General features: G+C 49.5%; 6 protein-coding genes across 6 annotated transcripts; 1 reads left to right on the top strand and 5 right to left on the bottom strand.

Annotated features, from left to right (window-relative positions):
• Positions 1–962: 962 nt before the first annotated feature.
• Positions 963–1,776, bottom strand: F5J12DRAFT_849980 (uncharacterized protein). The gene is made up of 3 exons (XM_051746492.1): positions 1,456–1,776; positions 1,096–1,381; positions 963–1,041 (listed from the first exon to the last, which is right to left on the bottom strand). The coding sequence occupies exons 1-2, from the start codon at positions 1,540–1,542 to the stop codon at positions 1,130–1,132; spliced, it is 339 nt and encodes a 112-aa protein (XP_051597221.1). The 5' UTR covers positions 1,543–1,776; the 3' UTR covers positions 963–1,041; positions 1,096–1,129.
• Positions 1,777–2,409: 633 nt separating this feature from the next.
• On the bottom strand, positions 2,410–4,094 carry F5J12DRAFT_849981 (uncharacterized protein). The gene is made up of 7 exons (XM_051746493.1): positions 3,989–4,094; positions 3,517–3,935; positions 3,369–3,463; positions 3,067–3,280; positions 2,856–3,008; positions 2,728–2,801; positions 2,410–2,673 (listed from the first exon to the last, which is right to left on the bottom strand). The coding sequence occupies exons 2-7, from the start codon at positions 3,817–3,819 to the stop codon at positions 2,487–2,489; spliced, it is 1,026 nt and encodes a 341-aa protein (XP_051597222.1). The 5' UTR covers positions 3,820–3,935; positions 3,989–4,094; the 3' UTR covers positions 2,410–2,486.
• Positions 4,095–5,614: 1,520 nt separating this feature from the next.
• F5J12DRAFT_324176 (uncharacterized protein) lies at positions 5,615–6,955 on the bottom strand. The gene is made up of 5 exons (XM_051738900.1): positions 6,794–6,955; positions 6,528–6,735; positions 6,320–6,472; positions 6,192–6,265; positions 5,615–6,139 (listed from the first exon to the last, which is right to left on the bottom strand). The coding sequence occupies exons 1-5, from the start codon at positions 6,865–6,867 to the stop codon at positions 5,935–5,937; spliced, it is 714 nt and encodes a 237-aa protein (XP_051597223.1). The 5' UTR covers positions 6,868–6,955; the 3' UTR covers positions 5,615–5,934.
• Positions 6,956–7,782: 827 nt separating this feature from the next.
• Positions 7,783–10,047, bottom strand: F5J12DRAFT_955814 (uncharacterized protein; the record flags this gene model as incomplete). Its single annotated transcript, XM_051749867.1, has 8 exons — positions 7,783–8,109; positions 8,159–8,297; positions 8,346–8,479; positions 8,532–9,216; positions 9,267–9,460; positions 9,510–9,543; positions 9,596–9,921; positions 9,970–10,047. 8 exons carry the CDS (start codon positions 10,045–10,047, stop codon positions 7,912–7,914), a joined length of 1,788 nt encoding a protein of 595 aa, XP_051597224.1. The 3' UTR covers positions 7,783–7,911.
• A 799-nt stretch (positions 10,048–10,846) lies between these two features.
• Positions 10,847–12,914, bottom strand: F5J12DRAFT_849999 (uncharacterized protein). Its single transcript, XM_051746494.1, has 7 exons — positions 12,608–12,914; positions 12,522–12,555; positions 12,280–12,473; positions 11,530–12,229; positions 11,157–11,476; positions 11,033–11,107; positions 10,847–10,976 (listed from the first exon to the last, which is right to left on the bottom strand). The coding sequence occupies exons 2-5, from the start codon at positions 12,549–12,551 to the stop codon at positions 11,288–11,290; spliced, it is 1,113 nt and encodes a 370-aa protein (XP_051597225.1). The 5' UTR covers positions 12,552–12,555; positions 12,608–12,914; the 3' UTR covers positions 10,847–10,976; positions 11,033–11,107; positions 11,157–11,287.
• Positions 12,915–13,159: 245 nt separating this feature from the next.
• On the top strand, positions 13,160–17,775 carry F5J12DRAFT_324334 (uncharacterized protein). The gene is made up of 10 exons (XM_051738902.1): positions 13,160–13,238; positions 13,297–13,431; positions 13,484–13,628; positions 13,685–13,718; positions 13,767–13,963; positions 14,014–14,658; positions 14,711–14,744; positions 14,817–14,992; positions 15,040–15,385; positions 15,447–17,775. Exons 3-10 carry the CDS (start codon positions 13,603–13,605, stop codon positions 17,586–17,588), a joined length of 3,600 nt encoding a protein of 1,199 aa, XP_051597226.1. The 5' UTR covers positions 13,160–13,238; positions 13,297–13,431; positions 13,484–13,602; the 3' UTR covers positions 17,589–17,775.
• The last annotated feature ends 249 nt before the right edge of the window (positions 17,776–18,024 follow it).

The following is an 18,024-nucleotide window of genomic DNA, read 5'->3' on the forward strand; positions in this document are numbered from 1 at the left end:
TTGATCATTCTGGAGTTGTCGGGCGCTGTTTGAAGATCACACAAGTTGATCACGAAACAGACGTAAGGAACTGGAAAGTGTTCTGGTGCAAGTTCCGAAATGAAGTCGAGAGTCGAGAACACTAATTTTGCTTGTAAGTAGGGTCGCGATTGTAAATGTGATCTATCACTGAGCCTTTGTGGGTAGGCAACTATCCTGCTAGCCGCTAATATAGGAATTCTCGGTATCCAATCTGTCGATCACCAGGGGTTGACTTACTGGGATTCTGGGCCAGGAGAAATTTTCTCGGCAAGCATCGTCCTTTATATCTTCTTACCATGAAAAGTGAGAGTGATCTGTTCTCCAGGATCGATACCTCGGAGCGCAGGATGCATGAAAGTTTTTATGTATTTTAGTGTCGGGTAAAGTTTTTCGAAGTTCTTGATATGTATCCCCCCATGGCACCAGGTTCACTAAAGAAGGAAAGCTTAACTTACTCTCAAGTTGTAGTTTTATCCCTTCCAGAGGGAGTTCCGAATACCCGTTTGGACATATATCTGGTTGAGAAAACGAGTTATGTATGATATTTGAAATGGTATGAGTCGGGAGAGGGTATATAGGGTAACTGAAATGAACTTGACCATTCTACGAGGACAAAAAAGGGTATATACGTAGTCCCTAGACGATCTAGACATCTTGATTTCGGGCCTCGTTGATCCGTAGATCTTAGGACATTTCATTCCGCTCTGGCTTGTGCACCAAACTTCCCGCCGGCTTCAATATTAGCGGTTATTCTGTTTCACAAACAGCACCCATTACCCCTGATATGATAGCATCGCTGAAAGGCCCCACAGAGTTCGCTGGCCCCTTGAGGCCTCCTCGTCTCCATTGGCCCCGCCGAGAGACGAACTTAAACGTTTCTCCAACGACTCCGTGATAACAAGATAGAGTGCTGCATATGCAAACCAAAATATGGCGGAGCTCGTGAAGGCCCAGTATAACCAAAGCCCTGGTCCAGAATCGCCAATGTGAAATATGAGAGCGAAAAAGAAGAAGAGGAGGCTGTAAAAGGCGCTCGTAAGGGCGTGGTCAATCACCATCCAAAGTGTTTCATACCCATATAAGAAGAGTGCAGACGGAAACCCTAGAATCAGGGAGATGGCGTCCAAGTAGAAAGCTGTGCTACCCTTCTGATTGGGACGTCAACAGTGTCGACTATTAGATTATGGACCAAATCACATACGAGAACTCTCGGCATCCGAAGGGCAAACCCACCCACAATGCTGCCCAAGGAAACCATAATAGAAATGTAGCAGCATTTCTGAGGTAGATAAGACACTCCTGGCTGATCGACGGATTGGATAGCAAGGAAGGCGACATTCGTAGTTAAGAGTACAGTGGCCTGCCCGTGAGGTTCAGTAATGAAGTACATCAATATTTTCCGAAGGGACCTCTCTCTTGCTCTGTCAGACTCACCAGCAAAGTGACATTTTGAAGTCTTCTTCGAAACTCTCCCCAGAACGTATTAAACTTGGCCATATCAGTCTGTCGCCCGTCTTGCATATCCCTGACAGAACGTAAAATGGACAGAGAACCATTAAGGAAGAAACATGTCGAAATCGTTTCCAACGCCAGAATAAAGACAGCAAATAATTGCAAGGAGTATTTTAATGGGGGTGGTTCGCTTTGACGTTACGAATGTCAGTTTGGATGCTGTTGCGAATACTTGGAGGTCGTACGTACCGCTGCACACGTGCTTGGGGGAGAACATTGTGAGGGCGGAGTTCGACATCATCACTCGCGGTGTTTAGGAGGATGACAGGCTGCACACCCGTGTCGCCGACTTCCGGGTCTGTGACAGTCGCGGGCTTGAAACTGACATCAAACTCAACATCATAGCCATGTCGGGAAAGCGGCGCACCGTACTACTCTCGAACGATGTCTGATGCTTCTCAGCGCTCCGCGGAATAACTTGTGTGTGGTGCAGGACGGAACCCCCACTGACGCCACCGACCTCAGAACACAGTGTGGTGGCGGGCTTCATGCCGCCGTTTTCCTCTAGCTGCATGACTCGAGTCACGCTATCCGTACTGGACGCAGTCGAGGCAAGGCCCTTTCGTGTGCCATTTTCCATGGACTTCTGGACTGATGCATTCCGGCACGAGAAGAGGTAACGCAGCAAATGTAAAATTGTCGTCGAGCATCGTTTGGCAATAGCAATAAAGAACTTCGGAAAGCGACCAAAGATTCGAAGGAACGCTTGGACAACCATACCGGAGCGCGCGCCAACCGAAGGCTACGATGTGAGTACCAGTTACAAGGTTGCAACGCGAGCATATTGTCCTACACTAATATGTACTATAACACACATACCATGTGGGTCCACCGTTCGACCATACTAATGTAGTTTAGCTTTCAGTTCTCACAGCCCAGGGAAATGTTTTCCATAAGGGTCACACTACAAGGTTACCTTGAGGTATCTATCGAAGATGTACTCATTGGGCAAGCTAAACCTGAACTCCACGGGCTGTACCCTCCTCGCGGCCTTCCCTACCCTCTAAAGGCTCCGTAACAAGCCAGTATAAAAAGAGGCATACGATCACAAGGCCCATGATAACAATGGCTGCATAAATCTGTAGCATCGCCGCGTTGATGCTGAAGTGTACAATGAGCGCAGCAATAAAAAGAATAATGCTATAAAACGTGCTCGTGAATGGTGATATCTAGTGAAGTGTACTTCCTACGCACCTGTATAGGAAGAGCTCGAATGGGAATCCTAGTACCAATACCATCACTTGGAAGTAAAACGGCGTGTAGGCTGTCTGGATGCTAGTTCAACGGGATCGACTACGGAACTAAGCTTTATGATCACTCACGAAGAATCTCGGGGTCCGAACTGCCAGTCCCATCAAGATACTTCCCAACGCAGCCACGAGCGACACATAGCTCAACCTTTGCGGCCAGTACGATAATCCGTTATTGGTAATGATAGCCAGAAAGCTGACATTCCCGCTCAGTAGCACGGTAGCCTGCAGCAAAAAAGGGCTTAGTAACGGATACACGTGTCATACTCACGGCTCAATTTACCAGCAGATTGATATTCTCGACGTCTTTTTGGAACGTCTCCCAAAAAGCCACCCACTTGTTGATATCAGTCTTACGACGATATTGGGTGCCTTTGAGGGAGCGCTCGACAAATCCAGGATGATCGAGGAACATCAGCATGCAAAGCAAATTATACAATGATGTTCTTGTGAACAGCTCTTTCAGATTCTTGAGGGGAGGCGCGCAGACCTGTAAACTTGAATTTGACTAGAGTCAGTCTGGACGCCGTGATTAATACTCAGGTGTCACATACTGGCTTTGATCAGTCGCTTGCGTTGGTGGACGATCTGCTGCGGTTAGGCTCGGGCAGATTCGTGCTGCTGGGTCGCAGAGTGCTCAAGGTGGAAACTCTACCCTCGGCAGACAGCAGAGGTGCGGGCTTGACGCCAACATCAGGTCATGAAGATACATCTTGCCAGGAAAGCTGCTCACTGTCTCCGTTCCACGTGGTGTAGGTTCCAATGCCGAGCCTTCATCCTCGGAGCATAATGCAGTTGCGCTCTCAACGTGGATACCTGCTCCCCCATCTTTCTCCCCATGCGACTTCGAGGGAGACATATTATCTGTGTTATCTTCCAAAGAATACTTTCGTTTCCCCTTCTGAACCGACGCGTTCCATAGCGAGAAAAGGTAGCGTAGCAAATGTAAAGCTGTCGAGGAGCATTGTTTGACAGTGGCGATGAGTAGTTTTGGAAAGCGAAGAAGCATGCGCAGGAGCGTTTCAGCGACAGACATGATGGTTATTCAGAACCACGAGCACGATGTCCGCATGTCTTGAGGCCACAGGATGTAAACGAACAACACTAACGTCACCTAAACACAGTAACCATTGTACTGCCCTTGTCATAACCCTAGATCCCGAAGATTGCATAAGTCATGCTCATGGTAATGCTTCGAGTCCTACTGAAGATGACACGTGGTACTCGGCGCCCGTTCGTGTTTCCGTTTCATGCTACAGATGCCACGGCGTGTCCAGCATGGTCTTCGGCTACAAGGTGTTTGCGACGGGAGTTGCCAGCACAGCCGCGTGTCCAATCTGACAACATCGGTGGTTAGTTGCTACAGTTGTCGTTTCCAACAACCTGCAACACCGGCCTACATGTGGTGACTCCCCCCAGCAACGACAAGCTACCCTGTGGACCACCTGGCTCGGTAGCCGTACCAATCCCCGACTCCCGAGTCAAATGATCAACAATTGAGATAGCCATGTGGGTCGTTCATGACCTCCTCGAACACGGATATTCCGTTGGCCGCCCTTCGTTCTGTGAAGAAAGGAAAGGACAACTTCGCGAACTGCGCTGATGGCAAACTTGAAATCATTGTTGTAGAGGGACATAACCAAGGTTTATCCTGCAAATGGCAAAACAAGCACCCGTCAGACTGACTTAGAGACTCAGGAAGGAGTGTTCGATGTGGCAGTCAAGAGTGCAGACGTAATCATGCATACAGCCTCCCACATAACAGTGGGCTGGATGTGGGTTGCAGGTGGGTTCTAAAGCACCCTCCTCGCATACTGTGCATGTCCGTAAGCTTTCAGGTCTTATAATGGTTATTGAATGTCGAGTTGTTGTTTATGCTTATAGTCAGTTCATCAGGCGCTTCATGTCTGCTTTTACTGAGAAAGACTGGGATGTTAGAGCACTTGGGGTTTTCAAAGAGTAAGGAAATAAGTCCTCTGTCTTGACAACGTATCATGCATCCAAAGCGCTCGCCGAACAAAGTCAGTACTCGGCCTATCAGTCCTACTTGCACTGACACTACTATCCTGCCCAGATGCATGGAGGTTTGCGAAGGACCGCGAGCACGAAATCGGCTAGGATCTGACGTTATGAAATCCGCCTCTTGTATGGTTTATTTCTGCGATTGGTTGCTGATTGCCGTTCTTTGTTCAAGTTATTTAAGTAACATGACTATCTTTTTTTACCGAAGACTCTGGAGGCCTGATTGTTAGGGATATGTTTCGGATGCAACACCCAGTTGTCGACGTTGTGAATCGTTCCCTCTTCCCTCAAAATATCCGTGTGGTCGTTCTACGACTACGTTGCAGGATCCTGTGAAAGTGCTGAGGTAGGGAATGATTTCCTCATGAAAACGGGTTGTCCATGGATCAGCTGTTCGCGATGTAGCTCGTTGGAGAAGGGATGAATGAATCGTCATCTCTGGTACTTTTTTTCATCCCTGTGTCCAACGAGGACGGTCTGACACGATTTTAAGGGATCATGGGCGACTCTGGAAATCCTGCTAGTGCATCGTAAACGAACGTCCTCTCTCTGACTTCTCTGCTTGCAGCTAATAGAATGCTCGTTAAACAAGTTTGATGCATCATCACTTGCCATATAATGACCTGTTGCTGCATATGATCTACCGAGGCGATCCTCCAACTGGAAAGAACTGGTTGTTTTCCTGCGGAAGACTTGAAACGAGACGAAAAGAAATTCACACGGGGGATTCAATAGAAAGTCTCACCCGTGGACCGTGCCCGATCGTGGGTCATAGATTCCCTCGAAGCAGACATTATCGCAGGCTGAGGAAAGAGCGACGCTCCCCCGGGTATTCGTGATTGGCCCAGTGGCGTCGAACAAGTTGCAACCAAGAATAACTGGGTGCATATCAACACCATACGACAGTTGCAAAGCGACTTAGGTGAGGTCCAGATCCGAAGAAGCAGCCTCCGGCCACATTTCCCAACACAAAGCATTGCATGTAGAACTCGAGCCACCTACAATACATTTCAGGGTATCAATCATGTAAAAGGATATCACTTTCACCGTGCGAAGAAATCAAACGAAAGCTGTACGACCTAGCCAGCAACCTCATCCCAAGATCCTTCCTTCCTTCCACTAGAGGCGCTCACGCGTTTTGCAAAGGCTCCTCAGTCCCACGACTCTTGCACTCTTGGGGCAAAAACTGCCAGCCATCTAATGGCTCCGTGACAAGCCAATACAAAAAGAGACATATGATCACGAGGCCCATAATGGCAACGGCCGCATAAATCTGGAGCTTTGCTGCATTAATAGTGAGGTGCACAATGAGTGCAGCAATGAATAGAATGATGCTACAAAACAAACACGTGAACGGCGATGTCGAACAAAGTGCTCTTCACGCACCTGTATAGGAAGAGCTCGAACGGAAACCCCAATACCAATACCATGACTTGGAAGTAAAACGCCGAGTAAGCAGTCTGGATTTCATTTCAACAAGATTGACCACAAAACCGAGACTATTGATAACTCACAAAGAATCTCGGGTTCCGGACCGCCAACCCCATCAAAATACTACCCAATGCAGCCACGAGAGATACATAGCTCAGCTTCTGAGGCCAGTAAGACAACCCATGCTGATTGGTGATATTCAGGAAATTGGCATTCCCAGCCAGCAGTACGGTCGCCTGCAAGAAAAAAAGTTATTAGCGAATGCATATATCACACTTGTGGCTAGCCTACAAGCAAGTTAATGTTCCCGACGTCTTTTTGGAACGTTTTCCAAAACTCTTTCCATTCGTCAACGTTCGTTTTATGATGATGCTGTGTAGCTTTGAGCGAGCGCTCGATGAAGCCAGGATGATCGAGAAACATCAACATGTAAATTAGGCCATATAACGAAATTCTTGTAAAGAGAGATTGTCTAAGCGGAGGTTTGCAGCAGTGCATGCTTTGGTATCACAAGGGTTACTACAGCAGCGATGATAAAACGATCGCATCTCACGTACCAGTCTTCATGTGTTTGCACTGGCGGGTAGTGATTGCGGTTGAGGTTCGTATCACTTGGTAGGCTGGATTGCATGACGCTCAAGGTTGAAACCCCACCCTCCACAGGCGGCCCGACTGCGGGCTTGACACCGACATCAGGCTATTAAGTTCCTCAACCAATTATGCGGCGCACCGTATTGAAGCTGGGTAGTGTGGGTGTATTACCCGGGACGAAGGCTTCACCCCGGGAGCACGCGGTGGTCGCACTGCCAGTACTGGCATCTCCCTCCCCACCTTCCTTCCCGCTATCTACGCGTTCTGTCGAAGCAGGACCTCTATCTGGGTCAATCCCCGGTAGATGCTCTCGTTTCTGCTTCTGGATGATCGAGTTCCAAAATGACAAGAGGTATCGCAATAAATGTAGACTTGTTGAGGAGCATCGTTTCGCGATGGTGATGAATAACTTTGGTAGACGAAGAAGGATCCGCAAAAGCGCCTCAGGGCCGACCAACATGATGGTATGAAAACAACAGGAACTTCATGGCAGACTCGCGTGCTGTATGCTTCTTCGAAGCAACCAAATATCAACTATATACAGCTTGTGAAGATAGACGCCTTGTCCTCTTATATAGGTCGGGTCGAAACGTGGAATCGCGCAGCGTTATTAGTAGTTAGGATTGACGAACTAGGGATTTCCCATGACCTTACCTTTCTGTTCGTTGCTCGCGCTCAGGCTCTAGAGCCATCGGTCAAGCTAAGTATGCACGTACACAGTACTCGGAAATTACCAGCGGCGGCAGAAAAGCTCGCAGTTTGACATCAAGCCAAGTAGCACACAAATATATGCTAGGAATGCTTTTGTTTACATCTGCGAATTGAAACGGAAACATTTACTGTGGCTACGGTGTCTGTGGAGAAATGTGTTGTGTTTTCTTGGCAAGTGAGGTAGGAAGGGGGACCGCAACACGAACCTACGAATGATGGTCAAGTCACTTGAGGAGCTCAACCACGTGTAGGGTGGCAACATGATTTTGTGCACCACAACTAGGGGCGGAAGAATGAATGTGTATGAACATCAGTTAATACGGCTTATGGAGATGGAGCAATGGTGTTTGTGAGAGATTCACGCATTTCCAAGTCACAACCAACATTTAGGGCGAGAGGGCTTGCTCTGGCTCTGTGGGAATGCCACAGCTGCAATTGTCCTAATCGATACTGTTAAGATAACCACTCCGAGGGCCGATAACGAGAGAATACCAACAATCTCCAAGCCCCGCTTCAAGGCCCCCAAACCATCATCCACACTACGGAGGTCGTATTTTATGGAGGATGCCGACTGCGGAAGTCATCAGCTGCAAGCAACGTGGGTAGACCTTCGCACGCACTGAAAGGACCTCGCGCAATAGCCGTATCGACTTTGCGCAGGAAGAAATAATACGGGCATCTGTCGATTGAAGGATACGTCGTGCTTCAGGCGTCCTTTTGGTGAGATCCTGGATGATTTCATGCACATGGTTCATTTCCCTGCCATGGCCATTAGGTTATTGCATGTGACATTTATCCTCCTCTTACTTTGCAAACTCGTCGACTGCTGCCTTTACATCTCGCGTTAACCTTGCCTCTTTTGCACGGTAAATGGTCACATTGATCAGTGGTATAGCAGTCTCTAAAACTTGAAAAAGTGCGTGGTGCGTTTCCGGCATGGACTAGTAAAATGGTCATCAGATCGTTTCGATATCACGCCGCCGATACACTTACCTCAATGAACAGAGCAATTTCAAGACACGGAGCGATCGGGTAATGGATACGGACAAGTTCTGGAGCGCTAACGGCGGCCTGCAAGGTGAATATTACCTGAGTCAAAGCACTCCGGTAACCTTGCACGCTACAAGCCCCGGAACTGCTTATTCCCATCCCAACGGGCTGGGTATCGGTGGGATCATAGGTGAGGGTGACACTCGGCGTCCGAAAACTCGTTCTCTTCGTACCCTTTTTAATCCGTGCGAAAATCCCCTCGGAACGAGGCATGAGATTGAAAAGCCTATCTAAAATTGTTCTCCCTGCAGCTGTTTTGTGAAGTGGTAGGTGTTTATCTACCATTTCCCGCTGGATTTGAAGTGGGCGGCGCTCAGCCGGCGGTGAAATAGAGACGGAATTGATTATTTTCCGAGCAGATTCGGTAGTCCCTTCGAAGCGGTGAGTGGTCGATCCCAACTTGATCATTGCTCGCCAGAAATCAGACTGCAGTTCCTGTTCACGCTGCGAGCCAACCTCTTCTGATACTTCGTCCCACATTGTGGTAACGAATATGACATTCTTGCAGGTATCTCTGCCACAAAGCTCTTTGAAGATTTTGTAGCTCCTTGACGGGGCTTCTCTAATTCTGTGGTCCGAAATTCGATGGAAATACAGGATGCCGCTCAATTTGACGTTTTTGCTGTAGCTACAACGATATCAGAATTGGAATCGCTTTAAACCAAGCAAACTACCTACATCGCATTCAACCACTGTGTGATTTCCCCAAGAACCTGGAAATCTGGCATGAATGTATCATTGCACCCTGGTGTATCAACCAAGATAATGTTGCGACCGTCATCGGAGTGGGGATATCGGACAGGGCGCACTTCCTTTGTGCAGGAAGTCGATCCACAGCCTACATCGGGTCTTCCGACTGCGCGGTCGATAAACTACGTATATTCGTCTAGGAGGATGTTTAGAGATGTGTCGGATGCTTACTGTGGTCTTCCCCGAGTCACTGGGGCCCATGACACTGTTTTTGATTACTAAGGTCTAGGATCCATGATTGAGCTACACGGACGCACGCAATGACGATATCATCTGGGGTAATCGTAACTTCTTCAGTGGGTGATGTAGGGGGCGGCATTGTCTCCCTCGTTTGATCATGCTTGCTTTCGTGGTCAACAGTAGTGTCATCGCGAGGGGTGCTGGGAAACAAGTGGAGCCTGTCCAGCCAGGTGTTGACATTCCAATCGCTTCTCAGCGGTGTACGACGATCATCCTCGTACGGTTCGCATTCAGATGCATTGCCAAAAGGAGCTGAAACGATGCTGGCAGCCGCAAACGTGGAGGACTCCCCTCCCACTTCGTCAACCCCACACCTTATTGGAGAGTGAGATAGAGAGCGACTCTAATCCGCTATTAGCTGAAGGAACGCGTGAAGAACAGGTGGGTTTACCTGCGACGGAGACATAAGGAAGCGCAGGAGAATGCTGGGGCAAGGCTGGGAGGACTGCCGGCACCGTGCATTCGCCATGGCACTGCATAACAGGCCGCCCACACGAAGACGACCAACTATGACATCTTTGTCCTTGCCACTTTACGTTCATCAGAGACTCGTCAAGAAAACGCCTTGCATCACATCATAAGGAGGTCCTTGACAAGTCACAGGCGCACGACATAAGGCCTTAAGGTATAAGGCCTCAGGGTATGATGCGTATTGGAAGGCAGTGACCGCCTTTGTTCCGCAAACGGACCACTGGTTTTTCAAGATCGAGCACACGCACACGCACAAAACACCATTACTTGTCGGTTGGGGATGGTGTGGTTGATTGAAGTATCACGCAGGTAACGTCACCAGTGGGCGCGAGTTCAAATGAGTCCTTTGGAACATGCGGACCAGTGGATGCACACGTACCCAGTTTTGGGGATGATACATAGTCGCCCCCGTGGAAATCCCTTCACAGGCGCAGAATGGTTTTGAAGCCCGCAGTTGTTGTGTATGTACTCTTATTTCGAATGTTATTCGTCATTCGCGCACCTCTTCTCCGCTCTATGACTAGTGACTCTGGATTCCAGGCTTGCAGTTTGACAGTCCTTGGTTAGGAATTTTTTTATTTGACATACAGGCAGATTCTTGCAGCGGCTACAGGGTAAATAAGGAGGTATACTTCTGAATTGTGAGGCAGAAAAGATGGACCACGACACGGACCTGCAAAAGACGATCACTTGAACCGCATAACATGTAGCATGGAATGGGAAGGGGGAGAATCACGTTGTACAGAACATCTAGGGACACAAACGAACATATACATGAATGTCGTACATGCAAATGGGTAATACGATCAATGGCGGTTGCCCAAACCTTGCCTGGAGAGTGAGATGTTGACGCAGCCGCTTACAATATGGTATTTAGGGTGAAAGGGCTTGCTCTGGCTCTACGGGAATGCCGCAACTGCAGTTGTCCTAATCGATGGTCATAAGATGATCACTCCGAGGCACGAAAAGGAGAAAGTACCAACAATCTCCAAGGCCCGTTTCAGGGCCACCAAACCTTTGTCGATACCACGGAGGTCATATTTTATGGAGGATGCCGACTGCAGAAGTTATCAGCCGCAAGCGACACAGGTAGGCCTTTGCACGTACCGTGAGGACCTCGCGCACCTGGCGTATCGAATGTGCGCAGAAAGAAATGATACGGACATCTGTCGATTGAAGGACACGTCGTGCTTCAGGTGTCCTTTGGGCGAGATCCTGGATGATTTCCTGCACCTGGTTTATTTCCCTGGCAAGGTATTAAGTTTATACATGTGACATTCGTCATCATCATACTTCGCAAACTTGCTGACCGCTGCCTGTATATTTGGCGAGAACGTCGCCTCTTTCGCACGGTCAACGGCAGCATTTATCAGCAGCGTAGCGGTTTCCAAAACTTGGAAATGCGCATGGTGCGTTCCCGTCATGGTCTTTAATAAAGGGGTCATCAAATCTCTTCAACATCACGCGCTGACTCACTTGCCTCAATAGACAGAGCAATGCTAAGACATGGTGCGATTGCGTCCTTCAGATAATCGATATGGGCAACTTCTGGTGCGTCAAAGGCGGTCCGCAAAGTAGTTGTTATCTGCGGCAAAGCACTTCGATAACCTTCCACGCTGCAAGTTCCAGAACTGTATATTCCTGTCTCAACGGACTCCGCATCGGTGGGATCATAGGTGAAGGTGACAGTGATCTTCGTCGTCCGATAACTCGGCCTCCCTGTAGCCTTTTTAATCCGTGCGAGAAGCCCTTCGGAGCGGGGCCTGAGACTGAGAAGCCTGTCTAAAATCGTTCTTCCTGCAGATGTTCTGTCAAGCGATAGATGTTTATCTACCATTTCCCGTTGGATTTGAAGCGGGCGGCGCTCAGACAGCGGTGAAATAGCAACCGAGTTAATTATATCCCAAGCAGATTCGGTGGTCCTTTCGAAGCGGCGAGTGGTGGATCCTAGACTGATCATCGCCTGCCAGAAGTCAGACTGTAGATCCTGTTCGCGTTCCGAGCCGAACTCTTCCCATACTTGATCCCACATCGTGGTAACGAATATGACATTCTTGCAGTTGTCTTTGCCACATAGTTCTTTGAAAATGTTGTAGTTCCTTGACGGTGCCTCTTGAATGCTGGTGTCTGAAATCCGATGGAAATATAGGATACCGCTCAATTTAACGCCTTTTCTATACCTAAAACCTTATCAGAATTGGAATCACTTGCAGCCAAGCGAGCTGCTTACACCGCATTCAACCACTCTGCAATTTCCCAGAGAACCTGGAAATCTGTCATGAATGAATTGTTGCATCCTGGTGTGTCAACCAAAACAATGTCGCGAACGCCGTCGAAGTGGGGAATTCGGACAGGGCGCACTTCTTTTGTATGGGAAGTCGCCCCACAATCAGCATCGGGTCTTCCAAGTGCGCAGTCGATGAACTAGTGCATTCATTGAGGAAAAAATGTAGAAACGTGCGCGATGCTCACTGTGGTCTTTCCGGCGCCGGTGGGACCCATGACACTGCCGTTGATCATTAAGGTCAAGCATCCATAAGTGAACTATACGGACGCACGCAATAATGATATCGTCCGGGCTGACCACAACTTCTTCAATCGACGATACTGGAAGTGGAACTTGCTCATTGGCTTCATCGCACCTACCTTCAAGGTCGACAGGGGCGCCATCTCGACGGGCGCTGGGAAACAAGTGGAGCCTGTCCAGCCAAGTGTTGACATTCCAATTTTTTCTCGGCGGTGTGCGACGATCATCCTCGTACGGATCGCATTCAGATGCATTGCCCAAAGGAGCGGAAACGATGCTGGCGGCCGCAAAGGTAGAGGACTCCCCTTCCACTTCGTCAACCCCACGCCTTATTGGAGGGTGAGATAGAGAGCGACCCTGATCCGCTATTAGCTGAAGGAGCGCGTGAAGGACAGGCGGGTTTACCTGCGACCGAGACATGAGGAAACGCAGGGGAATGGTGCGAGAAGGCGGGGCTGGGGCTTAGCACTGCACTGCATTTGGTATAGCACCACAAGGCAGGACATACACACGAGGATTGCACGAGGATCACCCAGATTGGAAGGCGTACTAATCAGTCAGCACGGCAACACGTCAACTTTTCGGGCATGGACATCTTGGTAGTGTCCCAAGTCCTTTGTGGGGGGGCTCAGGCAATAGGGAAAGCCATCTTTTAACTAAAGGTGTGTGTAAGGCTATTGGGTTTATGTCCCAGTAGAGACTCAAATGAAGCAAACGAAGGGAGGCGCCATTAATCACAGCGAGGCCCTCGGCAAGTCTCAGGACGTGCAGCACGAGATCAATGGCACTCAATGGAAGGCGGTGACCCCCTTGTTCCGGAATTCGCAAGCGGGGTAACTGGTCTTTCAGGATCCAGTAAGTACACACACAGTTCTTGGTTTGGGATAGTGATTGATTGAAACATCAGGCAGGTAACGTTATCCGTGGGCGCAGGTTTGGAAACATGCGGACCAGTGGTGCACACGTGCCTAGTTTTTGAGGATGATATACAATCATCCCCGCTGAGATACCTTTCACACGCGCAGAATGATTTCCAAGCCTACAGTTGTTCTGTATGTCCTCCTTTTTACGAAGTTTACTCTTCATTCATACCTTCACTCTGCTCTAGATTCATGGGACCTGCGGGGCCCGGGCGAAGCAGTGTAAGTCCAGGAATCCTTGTATCCTAGTCATCGGCTAAATGGACACAGTTCATCAACAAACTTACGGGAGTTGAGGGAGGGAAGGCAATGCTTGGGGCTGGGCCGCGTACACAGGACATCAAGGAAATCACAATGAAGCTGCGCAATAACCAAGAATATGTATTGGTGGACACTCCTGGGCTCAATGACCCCCATCGACCGGGCGGAGATATACTCCAAACGATCGCTGATTGGTTGGAGATGAAGTGAGTGGATGTGTTTATGATCATACTGTTACTGGCTAATCTATGTACAGATATAGGGAGGGCATTCTTCTCACGGGCGTCATTTACGCTCACGACATTACCCGCCAAATGGACGGTATACTGTGTGAAAGCCTGGACATATTTTGTTGTATATGTGGGGACAAAGCTGCTGAGCGCGTACGACTGGTGTCTACCATGTGGGACCAGGTGAAAGATCGCAGTGCAGCGGAGACTATGGTGTCACAACTAGAAGGGAACTCGTGGAAGCCCTTACTTGACGCAGGGGCTCGCCATATGCAATTCAACAATTCCGAGAAGTCCGCGTGGAACATTGTCATGGATTTAGGTGTGGGAGGACAACCTCTTTTACTCCAGCAGGAACTGGTGGATGCAGAAAGGAACTTATACGAGACGTTTGCTGGTCATGCTCTCTACCTGCAGTTGCAGAAGCTTCTCCGGGAAGAACTGGAAACGCCAAAGCCATTTTGGGGAGTTCCCAGGACGCGGACAGTTCGGAGGCCGATGACCGAGCTCGAGATAGAGTGCAGGCACATTGAAGCGCAACTACGGAAGGCACGAAAAGAAAGGCAAAGACTAGAGATGCGCCACCATTCCTACTTGCGCCAACTTTTATCTCTCTTTTCTAATCCCATCATTGCGATTCCAGAAGTTTCAGAAATTGATCTCGTAATTTTGTAAGTGGTGGAACACTTCTTCCTTGTCTTCCTTTGAACACCGTGCGCTCAGTGTGGTTGGCCCACCGGGAGCAGACAAGAGTTGGGTACGCATGCAGACACTTCATTGTAGCCGGGATATCCTGATTCATTGGTAGTTCACCAAAACGCTCTCGCAGAATGAAGCTATTCAGGCCGGAGAGATTCGACACCCCTGTACCAAGTGGCACATGAGCGCATCCAGATACAACGTCAAGGACAGCACGAATGGTATCCTAGTCGTCAACACGCCGTCGTTTCATACCGATAATGACTTTTACGCTGAAAGATTTATGACATCTTGGTTGAAGTCGAGGTAAGTGCAAAAACTTCCCCTCCGAATATTTTCACCCACCTCTGCAGGTTCACTAAAAAGTGTCGATCCGGCGTCCTCTTTCTCCACCCGCTTTCCAAAAATCCGAAGGATCGTGACATAGTGATGCAGCGGCACCTTGATACGTTTGCAATGAGATTTCCTAACAAGTCCATGGTTCCTTCCCGCGTTTATGTAGTGCCGATCGGGAGTTCAGCGGATGCAAAGTTAGGCCCTGGTCAACGGTTGTCGGAGCTGGAAAGTGTGATGAAGTCATCGAACAGCCATTGTGGCCGAAGATGGCAGGTATCAGTGTTCCCTGGAGTGTTCGAAGGTCAACCGGAAATAGCATGGAGTGCGGCACTGCTGCTTCTCAAAGACATAGCTGAGACTCAGGTACATCTCTCCAACACGTTCGGTAAACTCGCTGGATGACCATATCTCCATTTCTATTTAGGCAAATGAGATGCCCAGCTCCCGAAGACTTACTCTAAAGGGCCTCCCTCTGAAAATCCCAGATAACCGTGCGGGACTCAAAAATCTTGCGGACCACCTTTTCGAAGGGTACAAAAAGGAAACGACGAACAGCAGTTTGGACGCCAAAATCGTACTCGGGCGAGTTGTGCGGGACCTCACTCCCGCGAGTCACCCTGAGTATATTTCAACTCTCATCGCTTGCGCCGACCTTCTTTCTGAGCGGTTCGGAAAGGAAGGGAGGAGAGCAGACTTGGACGATGCTGTCACTCTCAGGCGAAATGCTTGGACGTCTTTGCCCCCGCACGACCCAAGGTGGCGAGGGACCCTCACTGAGCTGGATGATTACCTCTATAAGCGCTTCAGAAGGGGAAGTGTCGCGGATTTAGAGGAAATCATATATCTTCGCCGAACTGCGTCGGAATGTGCATCCTTGCCAGATCGCTGCAGATCTCTGGTCCTCCTCGCGAATGCCCTTCACGAAAGATATCGGACACTTCGTGTCAGGAGTGATCTGGAGGAGGCTATTAAGCTCGCACATGACGTGTTGGCACAAAATCCCTCCGATCACCCAGATCATGTACTGGCTCAGAAATGTCTCGCAGATTGTCTCCAAACAAAGCTCGGAAAAGGGGCTGTTTGTGCAGCGAGGGCGGTGACAGACGCTTCCGACCCTACCGATATCCACAAGGTGATCACGAACATTATTTCTGAAACCGTCGCAAAAATGCCACCACGACTGTTGCATACACCAACTGGCGCCTTATGCAATCGGGATGCGCTGATATCCCATTTCGTGAATAGCCCTGCATACTTGGAGCTATATTCATTGTCGTCTCCAGCGCAGATCCGTGCGAAGATTTCATTGTTCTTTCGGTTTACCACGCTATCCCACAGATGGGGAGTCCGCGAGCCATTACTACGCGACATTGAAGGCGAAGTGATCTATGACTTGGAGCGGACGGAGGGTCTGGCGAAACTCCAACAGTTTTGTCTTGTCTCACTCAGACACACTTTCTCATGGGCATGGAGCGATACTTGTTGCATCGAAAAAAACAGCAGCGCAGAGCTTCAAGAAGCTATAGGATCCATGTTTTCTTGGTATCATCGATCATCCCTGACAATTGTTTACCTGTCTGATGCCTCCGACGCTGGCTCACTAGCTGGCAGTATCTGGTTCAAGCGCGGGTGGACACTTCAGGAATTACTGGCTTCACGCACCTTGTTGTTCTATTTGCAGGACTGGTCACCCAGCATGAACTCTGATTCCGGAAACCACAAAACAGACCCCACTATGCTCGAAGTGCTCCAAAAAGCAACGGGAGTGGCGGCGCGGCATCTTGAGGACTTCTCTCCAGGTATGGATGATCCACGATCGAAACTCCACTGGGCATCAAGCCGTTGTACCACCCGACCCGAAGATGTTGCCTACTGTCTTTTCGGCATTTTCAAGGTTCACTTACCTGTTATCTACGGGGAATCTGCGGAAAATGCGCTTGGACGTCTTTTAGCGGAGATCGTATCACAATCGGGAGACATCTCGGTTCTTGATTGGGTTGGGGAGGCGTCATCATTCCACAGCTGTTTCCCCGCCAACCTTATACCGTACCAGACGGTGCCCTGCACGCAGTCAATTCGATGCGACTCTACTAGACGCGATAGCCTCAATTTCGAGGGTGCACGGAAATTGTACAACATCCTTGCGAAGTTACCACGCCCGCGATTTTTCCACCGTAGGCTCATCCTGTCCTCCATCGCCTATCGTGTCGTGGCGGCTAAACTGCTAGAAAATTCCACCAGCTCTCCAGGTTACACATACGAGATTCATGTCTCGCACCTGATGCCCTTAGTGGTCACACTGTCGGTTTGCCTTGGGGAAGATCCCACGACATATATTCTCATTCGTCCTTGGCATCCAAAATGGGTTGGAACGCAAACGGGGAGCGAGGTCGACGCTACGTGGGAGCTGCTCGAGCAACTCGAACAACCATTCAACGCACTCCTCCTCATGAGACTACCGCACAACGAGTACAAGAGAATCGCAAGTAATTGTGCGATCACTGCTTGCGTCCAGGACCTGCGTAGTATTGCAGACAGTGAAATCCTAGGCTTGGAAATTGTATAGGTCAGCTCGTAGTGCATGTGCCGGCTCCTTCCGGCAGCAAACGTCCAGCCGAGCGGCAGCCTGAGCACTTTCCTACCACCTGCCAGTAGGCTCGTCACCTCCCCCTCTCAACCTCCTCGCCCACTCGTTTCGCCCACCCACCGCACCCTCTTTTATGTATACCATAAACACCTGTCCGTGGTTAAAATTCAAATTATGCATATTTGGCACCACAGCGTCTATCCACTATTGTGCACGGCCTGCCGGTCAGAGCAAGCAGGTGACCTGCCCTCCCGAGCGGCTCCGCCTGCCTCACCTCCTCCAAGCTATCGCTCGGCCCAGCCCAACCACCGTCAGGCGTTAGTGCGCGTGCGCGAGACGAAGCTGGACCGTAGTCACCTTATGCCGTCTCGTGACATTTTCCAACCTTCTTTCCCGCTGTCCACGCGTTTTGTCA

The sequence above is a fragment of the Pisolithus orientalis genome (assembly GCF_024613125.1).
Source record: "Pisolithus orientalis strain OTSU chromosome Unknown F5J12scaffold_31, whole genome shotgun sequence".
In the NCBI taxonomy this organism is placed as follows: Eukaryota; Fungi; Basidiomycota; class Agaricomycetes; order Boletales; family Pisolithaceae; genus Pisolithus; species Pisolithus orientalis.